This window comes from Haliaeetus leucocephalus, unplaced genomic scaffold (assembly GCF_000737465.1).
Source record: "Haliaeetus leucocephalus isolate CR32 unplaced genomic scaffold, Haliaeetus_leucocephalus-4.0 Scaffold526, whole genome shotgun sequence".
NCBI lineage: Eukaryota > Metazoa > Chordata > Aves > Accipitriformes > Accipitridae > Haliaeetus > Haliaeetus leucocephalus.
In genome coordinates this window covers 2,791,806-2,813,216 of record NW_010972962.1, presented here as the reverse complement: position 1 = coordinate 2,813,216, position 21,411 = coordinate 2,791,806, and the positions used below count along the sequence as shown (strand labels likewise).

General features: G+C 41.6%; 1 protein-coding gene across 3 annotated transcripts in view; it reads left to right on the top strand.

Moving 5' to 3' along the window:
- The window catches only part of TRERF1 (transcriptional regulating factor 1), a 101,364-nt gene that overhangs the window by 63,004 nt on the left and 16,949 nt on the right, over positions 1–21,411 (top strand). For 2 of the 3 annotated variants that reach the window (XM_010576452.1, XM_010576450.1), the window contains exons 3-6: positions 9,443–9,540; positions 17,667–19,307; positions 19,917–19,966; positions 20,736–20,886. In XM_010576452.1, the coding sequence (XP_010574754.1) occupies positions 17,934–19,307; positions 19,917–19,966; positions 20,736–20,886 (1,575 nt within the window). In that variant the 5' untranslated portion in view covers positions 9,443–9,540; positions 17,667–17,933. Of the gene's footprint in view, positions 1–9,442; positions 9,541–15,107; positions 15,177–17,666; positions 19,308–19,916; positions 19,967–20,735; positions 20,887–21,411 lie in introns of those variants that run through there. The other variant, XM_010576451.1, reaches the window with a different exon arrangement.

The window sequence follows — 21,411 nt, the reverse complement described above, 5'->3', positions numbered from 1 at the left end:
CCCCCCCCCCAGTGGTCCACAAAATTAAAAAACAAAAACAAACAACAAAACCAAACCAGACCCAGAACAAAAAAATCCACTGGCCAAATAATTCTCCTTAGCCTACCTCAGAAGGGAGATATTACCCTAATCTGTGTTTCGATGTTTATATTTTTCTCAGGTAAGTGTTAAGCAGGATGAACTTGTTCCTTGCAGAATGATACGTTTACTTTGTCACTTCTATATCAATAAAGTACTTTTGTAAGGTGTCCTGCATGCTTTCTCACACGTTGGCAAAATTGGAGAGAGTGTTGTGCTGCTGGACCTGTGTTTAGTGTGGGCAATACCTTGAAAATGAAGTTAGAAGGGCTGGGAACATGCATGCTCCAAAATTTAGGCAGTTTTCTAAGAGAAATCATAGAAGCCAGTTCTCAAAGCTTCAGAGGCTGTGTATCTGTACCTGTAGGGCAGCTGGGCAAAATATTCTTAGCTTTGCCTAGGAGACATTTTGGGAGCATTGTTGTTATTTTTGCAAGTATTAAATGCAAAATCTGAACTTGTTACGAAAATGTGTCAGTAAGTTGTGTTTAGTCATTCTCCCTTGCCTGCAAGGTGAAGGCACCATGGTATTAAAAAGCATTGTCCTTTCCCCTTTTCTATGCTACTTCTGGTTATGTGAAAAACTAGGAAAGGAAACTGAGGTTGGGCAAATACTACCTACTTTACAGAAAAGTCTGTACAAGGAAAAGATTTCTATAGGGATGCCTAAGAGCTTTTAATGTAATGAGGAAGAAAATACTCAGCAGAGCTAATACTTGTGGGGAATAAATTCTTCACAGAAAGTTGAGAAAGCTGCTGAGTGTCAATGTTCCTCTGAAAATGGTAAAAGTAATTGTAAAAGCTGAATGGCATGGCATTTAATTATGTAAGGAACCAAAGGGGCTAAAAAAATAATAACCTGGTATATCAGAAAGCAATTTAAAATGTAAGCTAGGGAAAATGGAATATTTCTGTCACAATAAGATGAATTCCACCACTGGCTGCATTGATTTCGTGTCTCAGGTTTTGTTCCAAACAGATCTGTAACTATGGAGGGGAGGGGAAAAAAATAAAGGGCATGCTTTGGTTCCCTCGACCTCCCAAGCCAATCCATTCCCCTTCCCAGCAAGAATGGTGAGAAAGATTTGGATAAATATACAAACAGGACGTAAGAATTTAATTAGCTCTGTTGGTTGTTCAATCTCCAGTTGTCTGATTTAATTGTCTCTTTCAAAGGGATCATTTGAAGCAGAGCTCCATATGCTCTGTGAATGTCAGTAAACTAAGCTTGTTAGTGTACAATGCGAAGGCCAAAGCTGAATTCTTGTGGGTATTCACAGCTTTTAATAAATAGCGCGGTGGTGCCGAGGAGGAATCGTTCCTTACACCCACTCTCCCTTAAGATGTTTCCCTTCAATTCAGAAATGAATATTCAGTTGACAAGTTATTATACATCATGTCTTTCAAAATATTCTTGGCACTGCATAGGGGTGTGTATGCAGAGGGGTGGGATGGTTTGGTTTTTCTTTTTTTCCCCTTCTACCTTCTACGTGGAAGATCTGGAGCCAAGCAGTAGCTGTTAGGCTTTTAGGTTTGTCTGCTTATTTGTTTGAGGTTGGGGTTTTTTTGGCCTGGCAGTGCTGTTTCCTGAGCTGTGGAGCTCTTGCTCCATCTTCTTGGGGCAGGGGTGGCATGTTAGCATGGCACAAGATGTCCAAGTGTTAGGTTGTCGGGCTCTTGACAGAAGATCTTGCTCTGAAGTGTTCTCAGCTCTGCCAAACTGGAACGCTTAGGGCTAAAGCTTGTTATGGGGAGTGCCTGCTTGAAGATTTTTTTTTTTTTTTTGAGTGATTGGGGAATTTCATTTAGGAGAGGGGCTGTTTTCCAGTAATTTTGTGAAGGGAAAGAATAGTTTGAGGGCTTTTCAAGGAAGCAGGGTTGTCTATTGATGTAATTTTTGGCAATGATTTTGTTTGAATGGTTTCAGTCACCTCATAGTTTAAAGTAAGGAGCTGAAGTTTTGCAAGAGTGTAGGCTTAGGGTATTAAGAAAAACGAAAAGAAGGGCTGACTGAAATATGTTGCAGGAGAACTCCTTGTACTGAATGACTGGACGATAAAATGCCAGAGGAAATTGCTTGTAGATAAAAGAAAGCAATGTGTGTGGGAGGAGGGAGGGGGTCACAATGCAGCATATGCCCTGATGAGTGCTGCACCAGGTGTTACTGCTCTGGAAGGAGACTTTGTGGTCATCCTGTAAAAATGGCAGCGTAATGATCAGTGAAACAAGTGTCAGTACTCATTAGTGAAGAACAGAAAACAAACCAGAAAGCATGAGTATGCCACTGTGTAAATGCCTGGCGCTCCCCTGTCTTCAATACTATGTGCAGCTCTGGTCCTCCGTGTTTTCTATTTCACCTTCCACAGTCCACAAAATGTAAAGAAGAAGAAAAATCCAAAGTATGGGGTGACAAAGAGCTACCAGGAGTCCTTGGTTTGGAAAGTACTTATCATAGAAGAGACCTGCAAAAATTATGAATGTCATGAAGAAGGAGATGGGTAGTGAGTGTCCACTGTCCTTCCTAGGAGATGAGCATGAAACAAGCGTGAGAGCTGTCAAGGGAAACGTCATGGTTTCTCGGCAGCTCTGGGGGTGTCAAGCTTGTACTGCCAGCCAGGATGCTATCTGAATTCAGTAAGGAGAGGACAAGAAATGGTTGTGTGGCAGGAGGTACAGGTTGTGGACCTGAAGGAAGAGAGCTGAGTAGAGGCAGAGGAGAGGAGACTGGCTAGGTACTGGAGGAATGACAACCTGGCATGACAGGGGAGAATTCATTTTTGAGAGGGGGTCTGTTTTGGAGAAGGGAGTGGCTTAGGGAACAAAGAGAAAGGAAAGAAGCAGACAAGTGCAGGAGTTGTGTGGGAATAGGCAGGCAAACTTCTACCTACTCAAACACACTTGCTTACAAGGTGGGGATGGAGACAGGATTGTCAGAGTGAATCTGAGGTTCTGCTGTTGGCAAATACCTCTCAAACTCGGATGAGCAGCCCGCTAGCATGCATTCCCCCGGTGGGTAACAGCTTGTCAGTGCCATAATTCTGCTTTATTCAACTTGACTGCATAGAGGCTGTATTAGACTGATGGAAGAACTATTCCAGCTTTTAGACAATACCATGTAGTGGAACATCCTTTTTAAATGACACCACACAGATAAGATATTAAGCCGACCTCTTTCAGATTAAACGCCAGAATGGAAGTACGCTTTTATAACTTCATTTTAGCCTTATTTTACATAAATACACTTCCTGAGAAAACTGTAAACTGTATTTATTTGTTTTTCCCCTGCAACAAAACTCCTGTTCAGCTTGGTGCATATGATGGATTTGCTGTGAAGATAAATTAAACTCCTGTAGAAGGAGGCTGCATTGGATCCCCGATTCATTTGCTGTGGTTGTTTGAAGTTATGTAATGAAAGATGGAAGGAATTGCAAGAAAGACTATTTTCTCCTGAATGGGACAAGCTAAGCCCTGCCCAAGGGAGCTGGATTATATTCTTGCCAGTGTCACAGAGTAGCTGCTTGATGCAGTTGCTCAAGGCAGGCATCTCCTGGGTAGTCAGTGGTTACACCTCTGGTGGTCTCTTCTAGCGTGAGTACCCGTTTTCTTTGTGTGGCTGGTAGGCATCTGACCAGTAACTCGCATCAAAAACCACTTTAAACACAATCTAGTGTTGTACAGTATCTGTTATCTGAAGCATTGGACCCTACATCGAATTTTGAATTTGAATTCCTAGAGTTCTTCTAGGAATGTGCAACCAGAAAGCTGAACATAGATGAGGGAAGGGTAACAAAATCATCATGTTGGTGTTCAAGAAGGGACTTCCAGCATGTGGGGAGAGACTGTGCTCTGATGTAGTTAAGTGAACCAAAGTAATGGTACATGATTGATGATGATAATTCTGTTACTGTCAACTTTTTTGTTGCTGGTTTTGCCAGTTGATATTACAGTCTTTGTTGGTATTGTTTGTTTAATACATGTACTCTGTTGTTGTTCTTATGTTTCTTATCTTAAGGTGGCTTACTTTCCCCTTTTCTGCTCCCAAAATAATTAAATACTGTTTAATCATGACCAACCAATTTAGATAACAGGATACTCTTGGTCACCCTTGTTGTAATAAAAATAATGATAAATACAGTGGAGAAAACTCTTGTGTTTCATTGATTTAAAGTAGGTTAGGTTTATTCATTTCACAGAAGGTTATCAGCTTGTGTTTGTGTTTGGTTAGGTAGACAGGCAGCCACTGGGCAGGAGAAGAAAAATCTCAAATTACCTTTTTTTTTTTTTTTTTTTGTATTCTCTCAGAATCACCTTTTGGATGCTCTGATGATGATCTATAGGAAGCCTGAGATCCCAATTTTAACACTTCAGTTAAGTTCTTAATATCAAAGGATACAAAAGTCCATCCTGCTAAAGTAAATATAGCTATTCCAGAAGGATATATGTTCAGTGTTTCACTTTAGCAGAGGATACGTGTATCCTCATATTTGATCTACATTGTTCTTTTAATATCTAAAATCTGCCATGCAGCTGTAGTGTTGTCCTTGGAAGCACATGGCCTGTGCCAGGCATACTTCACCAGCCCATGGAGCACATGTGTGGCCTTCCTTGGTGTCACTGCTCTTCATGGTGGTTGAGTAGGGCATCTTCATCGGCCAGACAAAGGTTCTCCTTGTCCTAACCTGCTGTTAGGCCTCAGAGGCGTAGCAGAAGTTTGTGAAGGGGATCAGCATCTCAGAGCACGATGTAGCCACAGCAGAGGCTGAAAGACCTCTGGGAAATGGCTCTTTATGGTAACCTGCAGCCAAGGGGAGCTGAAATGTTGCAACAAAAATGCTGCATCCAAACTGCTGCTGCAGCCTCATGCCACAGGTAGCATAACCAGTACTGGCGTTTGTGCCATCACTCCTAGAGCAGCTCTGTGTCTTTCTGCTTCTCCTTAAATCTGCTCTGTGAAGGCTCCTGCAGGACTAATTCAGCTTTCATCTAGAAATCTTCCTCTCATGTATTGCAGTAACTGGCAGGTAGGTGGAAACTTTGAGTTTCTGAACTGTAACATGGCTGGAGAAAATCCTCGTTCTTTGGTGCGTTGCCTAGAGTTTTACTGCCATCCTCCATTTTATCACTGGAAAAATACCTAGTTTAACTTCCACTGTGAAGCTTTGCTGATCAATACATTACAAGCATAGTAAAGTTCAAGAAATTGTCTCCATTACTATCTTGAGATGAGAAATTGATTTAGCTGCATTCTCTCTCTGCTAATTCGTCTGTTCTTTACGTTCCCATAAAAGGTATTATGTGCTCCTTATTTTCCAGCAGTGTCATCAATCCTAATGAAGAGAGAAGAACAAAAATTTATATTGTGTGTATGGGATAGCTGATCTCTGACTTAGCTCTTAATTTGTAAATGTTGCTGTAGGCTTCACTTCTCAGCTTCTCCTTACTGTGCTTCAGTTATATGCAAAATCTAGGGGCTGGGATGGGAGTAGAACTGAAGAATATGGCAAAGGAACATAAAGTTAGATTGCTTTTTAATCTAAACCTCAAAAAATGAGATGCTGATTAAAATTTAATGAAAGGAATTAAAACCTCATTTGTGAATTTTATGTACTTTTGCAGTGTTTGGTCCTGTGTTAATTACATTGGGACTGTTTTCAGTATTTATCAGCCATCAGTTCACTGCCTCTGACTCTAAAATGCCCAAAGTTTTACTCTTTAATGATGGTATTATGTATGAGAGCTTTGCATGTATTTGCTAATTTACATACAAATGCATATGAGTGCTATTGTAGCTCTGATGATGAAGGTGGTATAGTGGGAAAAGCAGCCAAAACAAATAAGAAAAACAGTAGAGGGTTTTCGTGGTCATTCTTGTTGTTGCTTTTCCCAGTGTCCATTGGCCTGGCCTTTGTAGGAAGCTGGCAAAGATGGTTTGTCTGCAGAATACTTTGGCATTTTTAGGTTTAATACTAGTGTTCGTTGTTCCAGAGCAGATGGATAAATGAAAAAGAAAGCAAAACTACATACTGTGACTTTGGTCACTGCTCATGATATAGCAGTTATTTTTTTAATGAAATTTAAACATCTTGGCAGGTTCTAAAGAGTTGTGTTAAAGTGGGGCAAAACCCCCTGTTTTCTCTTTTGGCTCCACTGACATTAACCTCAGATTTTCCCTGTGTCTCTGAATATTTTCTGTTACAAACAAAAAGCAATGATATATAGTCATCAGTCATCTAGAAGATTCAATATGCCTGTTACAGACCTAAAGGTATTAAATAGCAGTATAAAAAACAAGCTAGATAAAGCATTAAGTACATGTGGGTTTATTAAAGCCTGTCTTATTTCAATGAAGAGGCAAATCCATGGGATTTGCAGAGAAAAACTGTCAGCAGATAAGATGCAAGCAGGTAATGAACAGTTTGGTTTCGGGGATGTTTGTAGCATCTCAGCTCACATTTGTAGCAAGACATGGATGTGCACAGGTTTTAGTTACTGGGACTCAATGCAATAGTGTTGTCAGCAAAAACTTACTTGGATCCAAGAAAATCCATGTGTCCCTGTGCGATGCTACCAGCATTTACCATCAGCTCAGGTGTTCTGTCAAAGAAAGACATTTTGGGCAGCTTAGGCTTTTTAAGGTGCTCCACTGTCTCCCCTGGTGTATGTTTTGATGGAGTGGGTTGGTGTCTGGGTTGTGCTGTGGACCTGTTTCCTGTGGGCTTGGGGGAAGGCGAAGGGCGAAAGAAGAGGCAGGTGTTGGGCAGGGCAGTTGAGCTGCTTGGGTTCGTCTCCCCCACCTTGCTGGTGGGCTAAGGGGGGGCACTTTTTCTGTGCAAGAAGCTGCTGGACTTAGGGGGTGGCTTCTTTGCTGTATGTAGTAGTGTTGCAGGGCTTGGGACCTATTATCAGAGGTCTTTAAAGAATAATTTAAACAAGTGAATCTAGCATGAAGGCGAGAGGAGGAAAATGCTGACTGAGGTCACTGAGATTAACTGTGCCCTTTTCCCACAAGCAGTCATTCATACAGTTTCATTTTAAGCCTGGAATGACTTTCTAAAACCTGGCAGGGCTTGATGCGAATGACGAGTTTCCCACTGACATCAGTGAACTCTGAATCACACCTTAAACTTCCAGGCTTGTTTCATAGAATTATAGAATACCAGGTTGGAAGGGACCTCAAGGATCATCTGGTCCAAACTTTCTTGGCAAAAGCACAGTCTAAGGCAAGATGGCCACCCTATCCAGCCAAATCTTCAAAGTGTCCAGTATTGGGGAATCCACCACTTTCCTGGGGAGGTTATTCCAATGGCTGGTTGTTCTCATTGTGAAAAAACTTCCTCTTGTGTCCAATTGGAATGTCCCCAGGAGTAACTTGTACGCATTACCCCTCGTCTTTTCCATGTGACTCTTTGTAAAAAGGGAGTCTCCATCTTCTTTGTAGCCACCCTTTAAATACTGGAACATGGTGATAAGGTGTTCCCTAAGCTGCCTTTTCTCAAGGCTGAACAAACGCAGTTCTCTCAGTCTTTCTTCATATAGCAGGCTTCCCAGTCCTTTGATCACCTTTGTGGCCCTTCTCTGGACACTCTCCAGCCTGGCCACATCTTTTTTGTACAGCTGGAACCAAAACTGAACACAGTGTTCCAGGTGTGGCCTGACAAGCGCTGAGTAGAATGGATAATGACTTTATCTGTGCTGGTAATGCCCTTGTTGATGCAACCTAGCATTCCGCTGGCTTTCTTTGCCACAGCAGCACACTGTTCACTCATACTGAGCTTGTTGTCCACCAGGACCCCCAGGTCCCTTTCCACAGAGCTGCTTCCCAGCTGGGTAGATCCCAGCCTGTGCTGCACTCCTGGATTATGTTTTTCCAGGTGCAAGACCTTTACATTTGCCTTTGTTGAACTTCATAAGGATCTTGTTAGCCCACTCTTCCAGACTATCCAGGTCCTCCTTGAAGGGTGGCTCTCCCTTCCAAAGTGCCCACTTCCCCACTCAGTTTGATACCATTGGCAAACTTCATCAGGGTATACTTGATCCCATCATCCAGAGCACTTATGAAGATATTAAACAGCATCGGGCCCAATATCAATCCCTGGGTGACCCCACTTGTGACAGGTTGCCAGTTTGAAAAGGGGCTATTTACTACGACCATCTGGGTGCAGTCTGTTAGCCAGTTCCCCACCCACTGCACAGACCACTTGTCTAGACCATAATGCATCCATGTTTCTAGGAGGAGGCTGTGGGAAGCTGTATTGAAAGCCTTGGGGAAATCCAGGTAGACAATGTCCAGTGCTTGCCCCACACCAACCAAGCAGGGTACTTTGTCGTAGAAGGTGATCAGGTTTGTCAAGCACAATTTGCCCTTGGTGAACCCATGCTGGCTTTTCCCAATCACATGCTTCGTTTGACTTGTGATAGCCCCCAGGAGGATTTGTTCCATAACTTTCCCAGGGACTGAAGTAAGACTGATGGGCTTTATAATTTCCTGGATCCTCCTTTAAGCCCTTCTTGTAGATGGGGATGACATTAGCCTTCTTCCAGTCTTCTGATCTCCACAACTTCTCAAAGATTATGTGGAGCAGCCTCACAATGATGTCAGCCAGCTCTCTTAACACCCTCGGGTGTTCAGGGCCTTCCCTAAAAGCCGTCTTGGCAGCAGCACCTACAAAACCAAATGTGTTGTTTTCATTTAAATAATTTAAGATGCCTTGTCTAGATATCTCTTCTGCACTGAGTGACAACCTGATTGTATCTCCCACACCTTTGACTTTCATTAATCCCTCCCTTCCTGATTGCTATACCTTCTCTTGTTTGTAATGCTCGTCATGTAGTTTGCAGGCTCTGGGCCAGCAAATCTCCTCTCCATGAGAGCATCCAGCCTGTCTTTGGGTTCTGTCAAAGCAGCATAAGATGCTATGAAATCTTTACGGTCTTTGCAGTAGAGGCACAATCTTGTTTTATTTATTGCATCAACATAACCCACTCCTCGTCTTGCAGTAGGCGCCAAGCTGAGTAAGAAGAAAAGATGAATTTACTTGTATTTCAGTCTGTAATTTGAAGCACCGTGGATGTATCAATCCCAGAGATTTGACAGTGAAGCAGTCTCTCACTGTTCATATGGGAAAGAGATTCGTGGTTGTTCTTTAAGGGTGTTACAGTGCTGATAGATGTCCTCTGCAATAGTGACTTGAAGAACAGAGTAACATGGAGATACTATATTGAATAGAAGGTAGTATTTGGTTGTGTTACAATAGGAAGCTCATTCTTGCAGGTCTGCTCATGATTTGGGGCAAGCTGGTGATATTTTATAAGATAATCACATGGAGGGGGAAAACTAATTTCCATTCTTTTGCTTTATGTTTAGATACATCACTTTGAGATCACAGAATGAAAGCAGCATGAAATGTTATGGCAAAGACAGCACAGCAAGATACAGGAGTCTTGCAAATCCTCAAAAATCAGGTAAAGTTACAGCATCATATGCCCACTTTCTATGAGGCTGGCTTATTTAATAAGGCTCAATGCTTTTTGACTGTTTTCCAAAATTTGGGCTTCTGAGTCTCTGTGGCTTTATTGATGGACTTCTCAAATATGACCAGTGTGTTGGCTTTGTGTCCTGTTAAAACATTATTTTATTTACCACAGTATGTATGACACAGGAGATCCCAAAACGTTTAAATCTTTCTTAAAGGACTACCTTGGCTATATTGTCTCATACAAGCAAAATGGACATTACCTTAATTTAAAAAAACCAAACCAGCCATGGTGGTCAGTTCTGTATAGTCATTGGACTTTAGCTGACTCCATTGCTAGGTACCAACATGATGCATTTTAGAGGGATTGACTTTTCAGAGGGTCCTGCAGCTGCATTTCTGAAAACTGTCTCCTTTGGGGGAGACACTGGGCTCAAAATAGCTGTTACCTCCCTACTGAAAGCTTAGCCATATGCTATTTTCTACATACTATTACTTCTGCCTGGTTTTTTTTTTAATTGTTTGTCTGTCTCAGGATGTTTCCTTCCTGCCTCTTTTTGCAAATCCTAGCATATGTTCTCTGACTGTTTCACAGCATTTACAGTTACAGAAAAAGGCAATCACGTTACAGGCTTCAGTGAGTAAATACTGCAGAGGTCAGGAAGAAACTGGTTAAGTGCATTGTAAGGATGCTTGCTTTATACTAAAATTGTACGCTTATCATGGCTGTGGTCACAACAATAGCCGATGGATTGATGTTTGAGTGAAAAGGCATAAAAATTTCCTATCTTGCCCCAAACCAACAGCAGTGACCAGAAGTTGTAACGTAGCCACATAAGATAAGTGGGCAAGGTCTAACCTTTCTGTCCTGAGATTTTCATGCTGGGCTCTTGTCATGTCTGCAGAACTAGGATCTTGCTGGGGAAAAACAAGTCAGTTCAGTAATAGAAGTAAAATAAAATATGAAATTGAGGGCAATTTTGGTAATAGGACATGTTTATTTTCCAGGGAGCATTTGAGAGTATTGGCCTTGATATAGGACCCAGCGGAAGGTACTACAATTTATTTCATCTAAGCAGTCAGTAAACCCAGATTGGCTGAAGAGATTTCAAATCAAGTTTCATAGACAGCTTCAGCCTTGATCAAATCTGGAGTAACGTATTGGTAAATAGTAGAAAAATAATTGTGTTTATCACAGGTCATCAGCCCTTTTAATTAATGCTATCTTCTGTACACTTTTTGGTCACTTAGTCATGGAATATGCAATTCAAGTGCCCTTCTGGCCTTATTCAAGGTTTTTATTTTATTTTTATTTTTAATCACTATTGTGAGGAGATCACATCATTTTGTATTTGCCATTTTTATGAAGTAATGTGATACCTGCTTCAGTCGCAGTTCTCTGAACCCTTCAAAGTACCTTGAAACTGTAATGCCAATTCACTGACAGCAAAGATAATCAGATTTTTTTGAAGCAACCTTCTTCATTTCTTTGGGACTCATGGAACTGTATCTCCCTTGAACTAAATTGAGTTAATGTCTTTATTTAGACATCAGCCTCCTCTTCTTGAATAACCAGAATTCTGTTAGTTTTGGGAAAAAAAAGTTTTCATTAAATTACCAGTGGCTCAAAGTGTGTTTCCTACTTAGAACTTAGATCAAAAAGAGAGGAAAATGTTTCTGCTTGTTTGTCTTCCTTTCTCCTCCCCCTTTTCTAGAGACTTTCCTGAGATGATCTACTGTTGGTTTTGCTGTTGTTTTTTTGTTGCCTTTTTTTTTTAAACTTCATTGAAGTAGAGAAATTGCTCGGTTCCCCTCCCAATGCAGTTGTTGCTCTCCCCTCCCCCAAGTCCAATGTGTTCTTTATTAAACTGAATTAGGACATTCTAGTCTCTCTTAAGAGTGGAAATGGGAACAGCTTAAATGAGCAGCCACATGAGACTCAGCAGCCTTTCCAACTGCACTGCAGAAGGAGCTCAGCTGCAAAGGGAATGATAATTTTTGAAGGATTTGTGCAACTGTTGAAGAATTACCAGCATTAATATTAAAAAGCAGCTAATCTGTTTTTCCCCTTCCGTTTTAAGAGTGTATAGCTTTCCTACTATGTTCTTCCTTATGCTTGCTATAAAATCAGTGTACTAAATATTTTGCTTCCCTTCCATTCTCTTTTCACTTTTGCAGTTATTTACTTATGTTCTCATATACTGAAGTGGGTTTTTTGTTATTGTTGGTTTTGCCTAATGACACCAACCTTGGGGTCTGTGTGCAGATATGGGCATGGATTTGAGATATCTGCCATCTAAAGAAAGCCAAAATTGAAGTGCAGGAGAAAACATACAAGCAGTTGTATCCTGGATTGGGATGAAAAGGTTTTCAGCCCTATAAGCGTTTTTCCTCAAGATAGCTATAGAAAATTATTGTTGGTCCTTGAAATCCGTATTGCTATTTCGGTGTTTGTTCTAACCAAAATAGCAATGATCCTGATACCTTTTGACCCTTGTTTGCAGTCTCTGCCTCTGTTGCCATATCAGATGTCTTCAGGGTTTCTATAGATATTTTTTTAAAAAAGTAGATCTTTGAGTTGTTATCTTCTCACCTCTCTTTCCCCTTTTCTCTCTGCTAGTTCACCCAACCACCTTGCTTGGTGTTAGAAATTATTAATTCTGTTTCAGTCCTGTGCTGCTTTTTTCACGTGCTTATTTCCTGTGCCAAAAAAACCCTGGAGCTAGGGCTTGAACTGTGGCTACACAAAGAGTTACGGAGGCAAACCTGGTATCTAAACTGCCTGCAAGAGCACAGGGGTCTCTGAAATACGTCACTCTTCCAATTCTGTGCTTCTCAGCCATCCAGCATTACCGCTGTCATCACATCTGAAGATGTAGGGGTAGTGCCAGGTTTGCTTCTGAGAGCTGGGTTTGAGTAATGCACGTGCGTCTGTTCTTAGGTAGCATTCCCTTGGTTTTTAAAGCTGCTCTTCTTGGTGGGTTCTTAGTGGTGGTTGTACATTGGTAGTGCCCAGCTGAAAATCCTGCCTGTCTGTGCTATTGCTTAAAGGCTGGATTATAGTTGGCCTACGTGGTGGGGGCTGGTGGTAGCATCAGTGTTAGCAGAACGGAGGCTATCAGGGAAGGAGCTGCTGTGTATTCCTGTGTCTGTCCTAAAGGAAATCGGAGAGCAAGATGATGTGAATGATGGCTGTCTTGATTTAGGAACAGCTTAGCAGAAGATCTCACAGTTCTGAATAACAAGATAACGAGACAGGCCAATTAAAACATTCTCATAAAAAAGACTACAAATTGAGTAAGATAAATCTTATTTTGTTTCTATTGAAGCTAAGGCGGGGGGGGCAGGAATTCAAAGGAAGGAAGGAAGCAGAAAACTTATGGTTTTGGATTTCATCTTATCCGCAGTTAAAAATGAAGCTTATATTCTAATAGCAAAGAGATAGCCACTTGAGAAAGCCCTGTCTCAGCCTGTGTGACTGAAGGGTGGTAAGGCACAACTAATGTACAACATGTCCGCAGTGTTGGGAAAACACGTAGCAATGACACATTTCTGTAAGCAGGCATGCCTCGAGTTAAGTGTTATAAAAAACAGTTTAGGCTGCTAAGAGTGGTGGTTCAACTTGCTTTAACTGATGTGTTACTGTCCTGGAGGGAGGAACATGAGGAGGGATGGTGCCCCAGCAAATGAGCATCTGCTGATACTGTTGTTTGTGAGTAGATGCAGGTGCTATGTTCTGCAGAAGCTGGTTGAACATGGAGGTCTTTTTTGCATCTGCCATCTTATCTAGTCTTCTTTTTTTTTCAGGCTAACTAGTAATTAATCTATAAAAGCATGTAGATTTTTGCTTAAAGTGACAGCTGAAAAACTTGAAGTTGGACAAAGCGTAGGATCCAATTCCCCTTTGATACACAGCCCTGCAACCTACTGAGATGGCTTAGATCAGTGCTCTAATAACTTCATGGCCTTTTAATGAGTCTGCTTCCTTCAGCACCTGCTCTCCTACAGTCTTTTGTCATCCCTCTCCATTAACTCAGTTCTGAAACTGGCACTGGCTGGCATTCAGTCCTGGTTTTGCAGCCTACACCCAGCCCAACTTTCATGCACTGACTTATTTGGAGTGGATGTCTTGCTCTAAAATTCATGTGGATTCAGGCAGTTCAATAATGTGACTGGCTTGATCTGTTGCTTACTGGAGTTGAAAAATTCTGCAGGTTTCAGCTTCTGTGGTGTGTGATGAAGCTGGGAGTGGTTTTTTTATGTAACTACCATCTCCTTGATATTTCACTGCCTGTCTTCTCTAAGTTCTTCTTACCCTCCAGTGATACAGTTTATGAAGGAGGAAAATCAGATCACCTTTACTGAAGACTGATAATGTTGGCATATTCTTCCATTTCATGTTTACCAGAATTAAGTTATGGCATGCTTCCAGAAGAGACTACTACTTGTATTGCCTTACAGTTGCTTGTGTTTGAAGAGGGAGACAGTTGGAGTGTGTAAAGGCATTTCAGCCACCTTGGCATGTCCCTGGCTTTCAGTCTGGAGAATGGAGCTGTGCAAGTTGCAGGGGACTACGTTGAAATGATGAGAAAAGAGTTGGAGCAAAACCTTGTCTCTGTTGAAATCAGTTGAACTCCCATTAGAGTCCAGATTCCATCCATAAACTTAAGTAGGGTATTTCTCTTTCTAGGCAGTGTACAGAAATGTTTCTGTCCTTCTGCATTTGTTTTCGTATTTCTTGGTAATGCTTGTGTAATTGGGATATATCTGTAATGTCAGAAATGTAATAGGTTAAGTAGCATAAATGACTGTTGGGAAGAGAAGAAACAGAACTGCAGAACCATTGTTGCTTTAAAACTTCTGCTGCTTTTAGTTGTTTGATTTAACCATTTAGTAGTTAGAGTTGTTCTGATAAATCGCAGTGATGGGTGCATACATGGGCATGAGTGCTAAACAAAAAGGAGAAAAAGCACCCTTTTCTTCCTATCATTGAAAGAAATAGAAATCATTCAGTACACTGCCAATGGCTTCTCAGTTGGCCAGAGACTGACTTTGGTGCCCCTAAAGCCTTAATGATGATGTGTACAGCACTGAAATACTGTTAGATTTTAATCCAACAAGAAATGTGTAGTGTTAGCATTTTTTTAAAGTTGACAAATGCTCAGTGTATACAGAATCAAGCCCTTGAATTTAAGCCTGTTCAAGTACTAAAAAAAAATTTTTGTTATCTAAGGGACAGGTTTATTACTGATTATGCTTTTATCAATGTGCCTATCTGTTTTTTTTTCTGTTACCTGAAGGTGGAATAACAAAGCTTTTTGAACATTTGCACTTTTCTCCCTCCAGATCAGTGATGCTTTTGAAAGGAATGTTTTCTCTTTCTTTTTTCTTTTTTTTTTTTTGGGGGGGGGTGGGGGGGAATGGATGTTTGAAAACAATCAAATTTTTTCAAATGTGATTCTCATAGTGACTGAACTTTCCAGTCCTTTTGTGACCTGACTGGTATTTTAATATAGTATTCCATTATAATTTTTTCAGATTTTTACAAATGTTTCTGTGTAACTGTGATGATAACTCTGTAATCTACCCAATAGACAGCAGCATGTCCCACCTACCAAACTGGAGGTGAGTTGAGGGTGCTGAAGCTGCCGGATAGGAAATTTCTGAGCTTTGGGTTTTTTTTCCTCTGAGAGAGGGGAATAGAGAGGTTTATGCCAATGCTTCAGATATAAAACCTTCTTGACTGTTTTCCAGTACCCTGAGAACGGTAACCCCCAGGTGAAAGGGTGCAGTAAGTGGAATTTGGTGCATGCCAAAGGGCTGACATTTTCTCTGGTGACTACAAAACTAGCTGTGGCTGCTGGCACAGGTGGTAGCATCTGCCACCATAGTGCTCCTGCCTGTGGGAAGAGTATGGGATCAGGGGCCTGGCTGGCCACTTGATTCATTTTTATACTGAAATCATGTTGTTTGCTGCATTAAGAATAAGTGCTCTTACTGTCCTTACTGCTGAAATTCTTGCAGTCTTTTAATTTTAAGTCTCCTGGAGACATTTATTCTTGCTCACTGGTTTGTACCACTATTATTTCTTGCCCTTTGTCTAATATTAGTCACTTCAAACCTTAAAAGGAAGGGCCAAAACCAAGAAACTTGGTGTAAATTACAACACTATTAATGGGTGAAATGGGACATATCTCCTATACATAAGGTGTATCGAGAGATCCAATAATACCCTGTTTTCATGGGAAGAGGTGTTCAGAGCATCTCGGCTGAGCTTTCTTAACTTGGCAGGCATAAGAGGAGATGTATATTCCTGTGTAGGATCCCTCTCTTCCTCTAAAAGTTGATGGCCTTTCAGTGTGAAATATCACACAGTGTTTATTTTTATGCCCTTTGAATGTTTTGTGGAGGCTTTGTTTAGTTTCCCTTCATAATTTTTAATAGGAAGTCTTTGAAGTTGGGTTGTGGCTGAAAAATCTTGTTGGCAGTCTGACCATTCATTGTTGACTCCTATCTTTTTTTAATTGTGCATCTATAAAAATCTGGAAGGGAGTATGTTCAGAGAAACTATGAAGCAATGTATATTTCTGGAAAGGCGAAATAAACTTTGCAATTATTCTCAGCCATTATTTGTAACGTGAAAATGTTAAAATGCTAATGGCTGCAGATGGTTTACGCAAAAACTGTGTACACACTGAAAGCCCTCTTCATTGGGAGCTATGGTTTTCTGTCATACATTATGCTAGAACGGAAAAGGGTTTTTTTCTGCCTGCAGCTATGTATTACCATTATTCACTGCTGCTAGCACAGACCTCGTTAATATGCGTCTGGCAGTGGTTAAAATTTTCTCCATCAGTAACTTCACATTCATCCACCTAGATCAAGGATTCTCCTAAGTTTAAAAAGGTAAGGACATCAGTATGCAGGAGTCTTTGCTGGAAAGCATTACATTTAGAAAGGCAGATGTGAAGGAGGCAGAGTTAAGGTTGTGGTCTAATATTTTTGTGCTCTTGTTAAAGCTCAGAATCAACTTTTATGTTAAAACATACTTATGTGTGCGTAGGCATATTGTACCTCTGTGCATGTATGTGATTTTCTACACAGTGATTTCTTCAGACTGTGGAGTAGTAAGACAACCCTATAATGTACCTATGTATTTTGTCGAAAACAGTACAGACATCTGCAAAGTGTTACTTTGAATTACAGTTTATGCAGTAAAAATGATAAAAGGTTGCATTCGGTATAAATTATTCTGTTAAAATAATGCAAAGCGAAGAAGGAAGGGTGAGAGGGTAGAACAGAAGTTGGAGTTCAGCACTTCTGATAAAAGATTTCCATGGGCTGATTTGGTCTTAGCATTAATCAGATTCCACACAGATGTAGCAAACAAATCTATGTGCACAGATGCAGTTGGATAACTATGCTCATGATTTATTTTTTTTTTTAATTGTCACAGCAATGAGAATTAGTGTTGCATCTTACTCCTCAGTGATGCTCTATTTTTGTACCACCAGTGGACACCTCCTGTAGTTACCCTGGAAGTTGGGAGAAGCTGTGGAAGGCTCTGTGCAAATCCCGGATTGCAATTAACTTTTCTGTGTGTCCTTTTAGATGCTAGTATCTGAGTATGGTCAGCTTCATTCAAAGCCATGGTTTTCTTTTACCTGCTTTTTCAGGACTTTGTGGAGGCACCCGTGGTGTCCGCAATACTTGGTTTTGTGTTATAAAATGGGTGTGTTGCTTCTGACAAGAAGGCTGTAACACTAGGAAGGTGACTTGGCTTGATAGTCAACTGTCTGGCTAAAACTAGTCATGAGAGAGCAGTGTGTGGCCAGCTAAAACTGCTTGAATATTCATATACTTTAGAGGAAAAAACAGTTTTGAAGAATAAGCCTTTATTGTTTTGGCAGAATGATTTTATCAGAGCACTAGAGAAGAGGCAGGATAGTGGGATGAGATGAAGTAATCTAACTGCTCTGGATTAGCCCAGCTGCTACAATTTTGCATCTGATTATGTGTTTCAAACTAGGAGATTTTACTGTTTCCTTTGAGGCAATAACAATAACAGTTTATGCAGAGAGCCAGCACTTACCTTGTCTTTCTCCTTCTCCACAGGTGCCTGGCATACTGAACCTATTGATCTGTGTGGGATTTGTGCTGTGGTCCATTTATTGAAGATGTGAAACCACATCGAGTCTGAGATTGGAATTACTGACAGACAGACTGGAGGAAATCTTAGTCCTCGTGATGCACATGGACATGCTGAATTATAAGTAATTCTAGCTTCTTTTTCCCTCCCCTCCCTTCCCCTCAGTTATCTCAGGGTTCATAGAGATTTCAATGGTTTGTGTGCCTGTAAGTTTGGAACAGAAGTGACCAAAAATGGGGGACCAGCAATTGTATAAAACTAACCATACTGCCAACAGCAATGAGAACTTGTACTACCAACAACACCAAATGAACTCCCTTCCATCTCTAAATCATAGCTATGGGACATCTGTTATGGATGCTCGCCAGGCATCCCCTCTCTCCCCCCATTTTCCCCAAGATTCAAGAGACAGTATAGCTTTGCCTGTAGGTTCAAAAAGTCTTGGGTCAATGGATACATCTAGACAAACCAGTTGGACACATTCTGGCTCAGGAAACCATGTCCCAGTGAGGAACAATTTGAATAATCAAAGCGCAATGTGGAGCCCCCTCGGACAGGGGGAGTCCCATGACGGATACCAATATTCTTACTCTCAACCCAGTGAAAACCGATCACAAAAAATCACCAGTGGGGTCCTGCATAAATTGGACTCCTTTACACAAGTATTTGCTAACCAAAACCTGAGAATTCAAGTCAACAACATGGCTCAGGTTTTGCACACTGAGTCTTCGATGGTGGATAATTCTGGTGACAGTGCACTCAGGCAGCTGCTGTCCCAGAAGCCAGCGGTTGAGCAACAGCCTGTAACTTCCAGTGTACAAAGATATCAACCACTGCCACAGCAAACACACCAGAATTTTGCAAGCACACAGCAAAAGCAACAAATTCAAGTCATGCAGCACCAACAGTTGTACTACGACTACCAGCAGCATTTATCACAAACGCAGATGCATTCTGCATTTCAGCAAGGACAGACACATGTTCAACAAATGCAGTCCCAGCAGCTCTTACCGCAACAGATGCAGCACTTGCAGCAGACTCAATACTACGCTCAGCCGCAGCAGGTACATCAGCGGCTCTCGATACAGGAGATCCAGCAGCAACAGCCAACTCGGCAGCAGCAACAGCGGCAGTGTCCAATGCAAATAGCTCAGTATTACCAAACTCAACCTGTCATGCAGCAGTTACAGCAACAGCAGCAACAGATGCAATTGCCGCTTCCTCCGTATCACAGGGAACCCGATCCAAAGACTATGCATGAACCACACCAGTACTCTCAGGATCCAGGTCATCCTGTGCAGCTTATCCAGTTGGGAGCAGTGCCTCAGTATTGCTACCAAGATCCCCATGAACAGTACAGGCACTTGTACCCGCAGAGTTTACTGCAACAGCAAGATCAGCAGAAGCAATACTCAAGTGAGAGCAGAGCACCATCTCTGAACTCCCATGTTGGCCTCACTCCACCAGGGACCACTGAGGATCCCGCACGGCAGGAGGTTAATTCTGTAGGTAATGCTGTCCCTCATCGAACTCTTTTGCCACCCTCAGGAGTTCATTTGAACAACAAAAGCTCTCAGCAAGACTCTCCCAGCGCCGTGTGGCCTCAGGTAGGTAGTATTTTAGATCTGTGCTCAGCCAAACTTGTTTTGCAGAGGAGTAGCAAGGTGTGGAAACGAAATGGTTGCAGGAGAGCCGGAAGGTTAGGATATGACTGGTGGGCGTCACTGGGATGTTTTGGGGAACTGCATTAACAGACTTCTGTCTACATTGCTCGGTTGGCTTCAGGCCAGGCTGGTGGCAGCACAGAACTGCTGCTGTGGGGCTGCTGCTTCCCTCACAAGAGGCTTTGGGAAGTTCTGCCTTGGTTTCTGGGGAGGAGGGACCCAGTTACAACAACGTGCTCTTGCTGATTTTTCAGCACCTGAGGGCTTGATTATTCAGGAAGAGTTAGTTAACTCCCTGTTTCCAAAAGTAATACTTCTGGGTCAAAGGCTTCAAACAGCAGGTGAGTTAAAGAAAATTTGCACTAGCCATGCTTACAGAGGCACTAATTCGGTAGAGACATGTAAGGCTCTCAACTCAGAGGCTTTTAGTATTAGTAAAATCATATGCAAAATGCAAACATAGTGCTGTGAGGACCTTCATTTATGCATTAATATTTCCTGAAAAATTCTTCTCTCTTTTTTCCTCTCTTTTCCCCTCTTCTCCTTTGATAGCAGGTGCAACTGTCAGATGGCAGACTGCAGCCGTTGTCCCCAGACCAAAGGTATTTTTAAAAGATTTTTCTTTTTGTCTTCTAATTTAAATGAGAGAAATACAAAGGAGTGCTGCAGTTTAGAGGGAGGGAAATGCACTCTGGGTAGGTAATAGTTGTCCCTCTTCTAGAAACATCTTCAGTTTCGTGCTTTGTGAACTTAAGTTTGTGTGATTTCCACTGTCCCCTATGTCCCCCCCCAGCAATAAAATCAAATAAATGCTTTGCCTTTCAAAAAGAGGAGGGGGCGGGGGGGAAGGAACAAAAGAAAAAGCAAAAGCAGGGGAGCAGTTTGCTCTCAGTGTTGCATTTGTAAGAGAAGGGATGATGCATGGCTTAGATTTGTATCTTTGCCAGCAGGGCTCTTCTGTTTTTCTTAAGGTCTCACCTCTGCAGGGCTGAGGTGTCTTACAGCACAGTTGTCTACCATAAGTAGGGGCATTGCATCGAAGTACTTGTTAACTGATGTCATGAGTGGGGAAATGTAGGTCTGTCATGATAGATCTTGTGGGTTCTCAGAATTTTTCATACCAAGGGCCATGTTTTGATGAGCATGTCCTACTCAAAACTTTCCTTCTCCCCATCTTGGGAGCAGCTGATCTAGCTTATTGCCCACGTATTCCCCAGCACTCACCCTGTGCTTACTTGTGGCTTCATAACCATCTAGCTGTAAAATTTTATTGACTTCCTTGACTAAAAAGCTTCCTCTGCAATGGAAGGAACATGCCAAACTAATGTCTCTTCCTTTGTTCCATGCTAAAAAAAATGAAAATAAAAATAGTGGCCAGAACAGAGAAACGCTTCCTGAGAGAGCTGATGCGAAGAACAAGCTAACGTGTTCAATATGCTTGAAGGAGTTTAAGAGTTTGCCTGCTCTAAATGGTCACATGAGGTCACATGGAGGAGTAAGAGCATCTCCTAACTTCAAACAGGTAGCAGTCCATTTTACTTCAGTATTTGGCGCTCTCCTTTTCACGTTGATGTTTGCTTGCTTTGCCATGCTTTGCTTTGCTGTCAAAACTTGTTCTTCTCAGCGCTATTTTGTTACGTCATACCCTGTGTAAGTAGAAATGCACACAATGCTGCTAGTTTGCAGGCCAGAAGTCTTGCTTTAAAGTCAGAGGCAGTGGTGGGACAGAACAGCGTTTGTCCCTCTCTGTTTCTCTGCATGTTACAAAAACACCCTACAAAGTCATGTCAGGAGGGTCTAAATTTTTTTCCTCTCATATTTGTTTATTATATTAGAAATATCAGGAACATCAAGTCTTCCTTATTTTTGTTTGGGCTACTTGGATGACTAAGGGATGTTTATTGGACGCATTCCCAGGCTTTAATTGAAGGAGCAGGATTGTTGAATCTTTGACAGCTTTCTTCCCAAGTGTTTTACTTCTATAGGTATCAACAAATACCAAATAAAAAATGTTGGTTTGAATTGTTCTGCATAAAAATAACTTGCC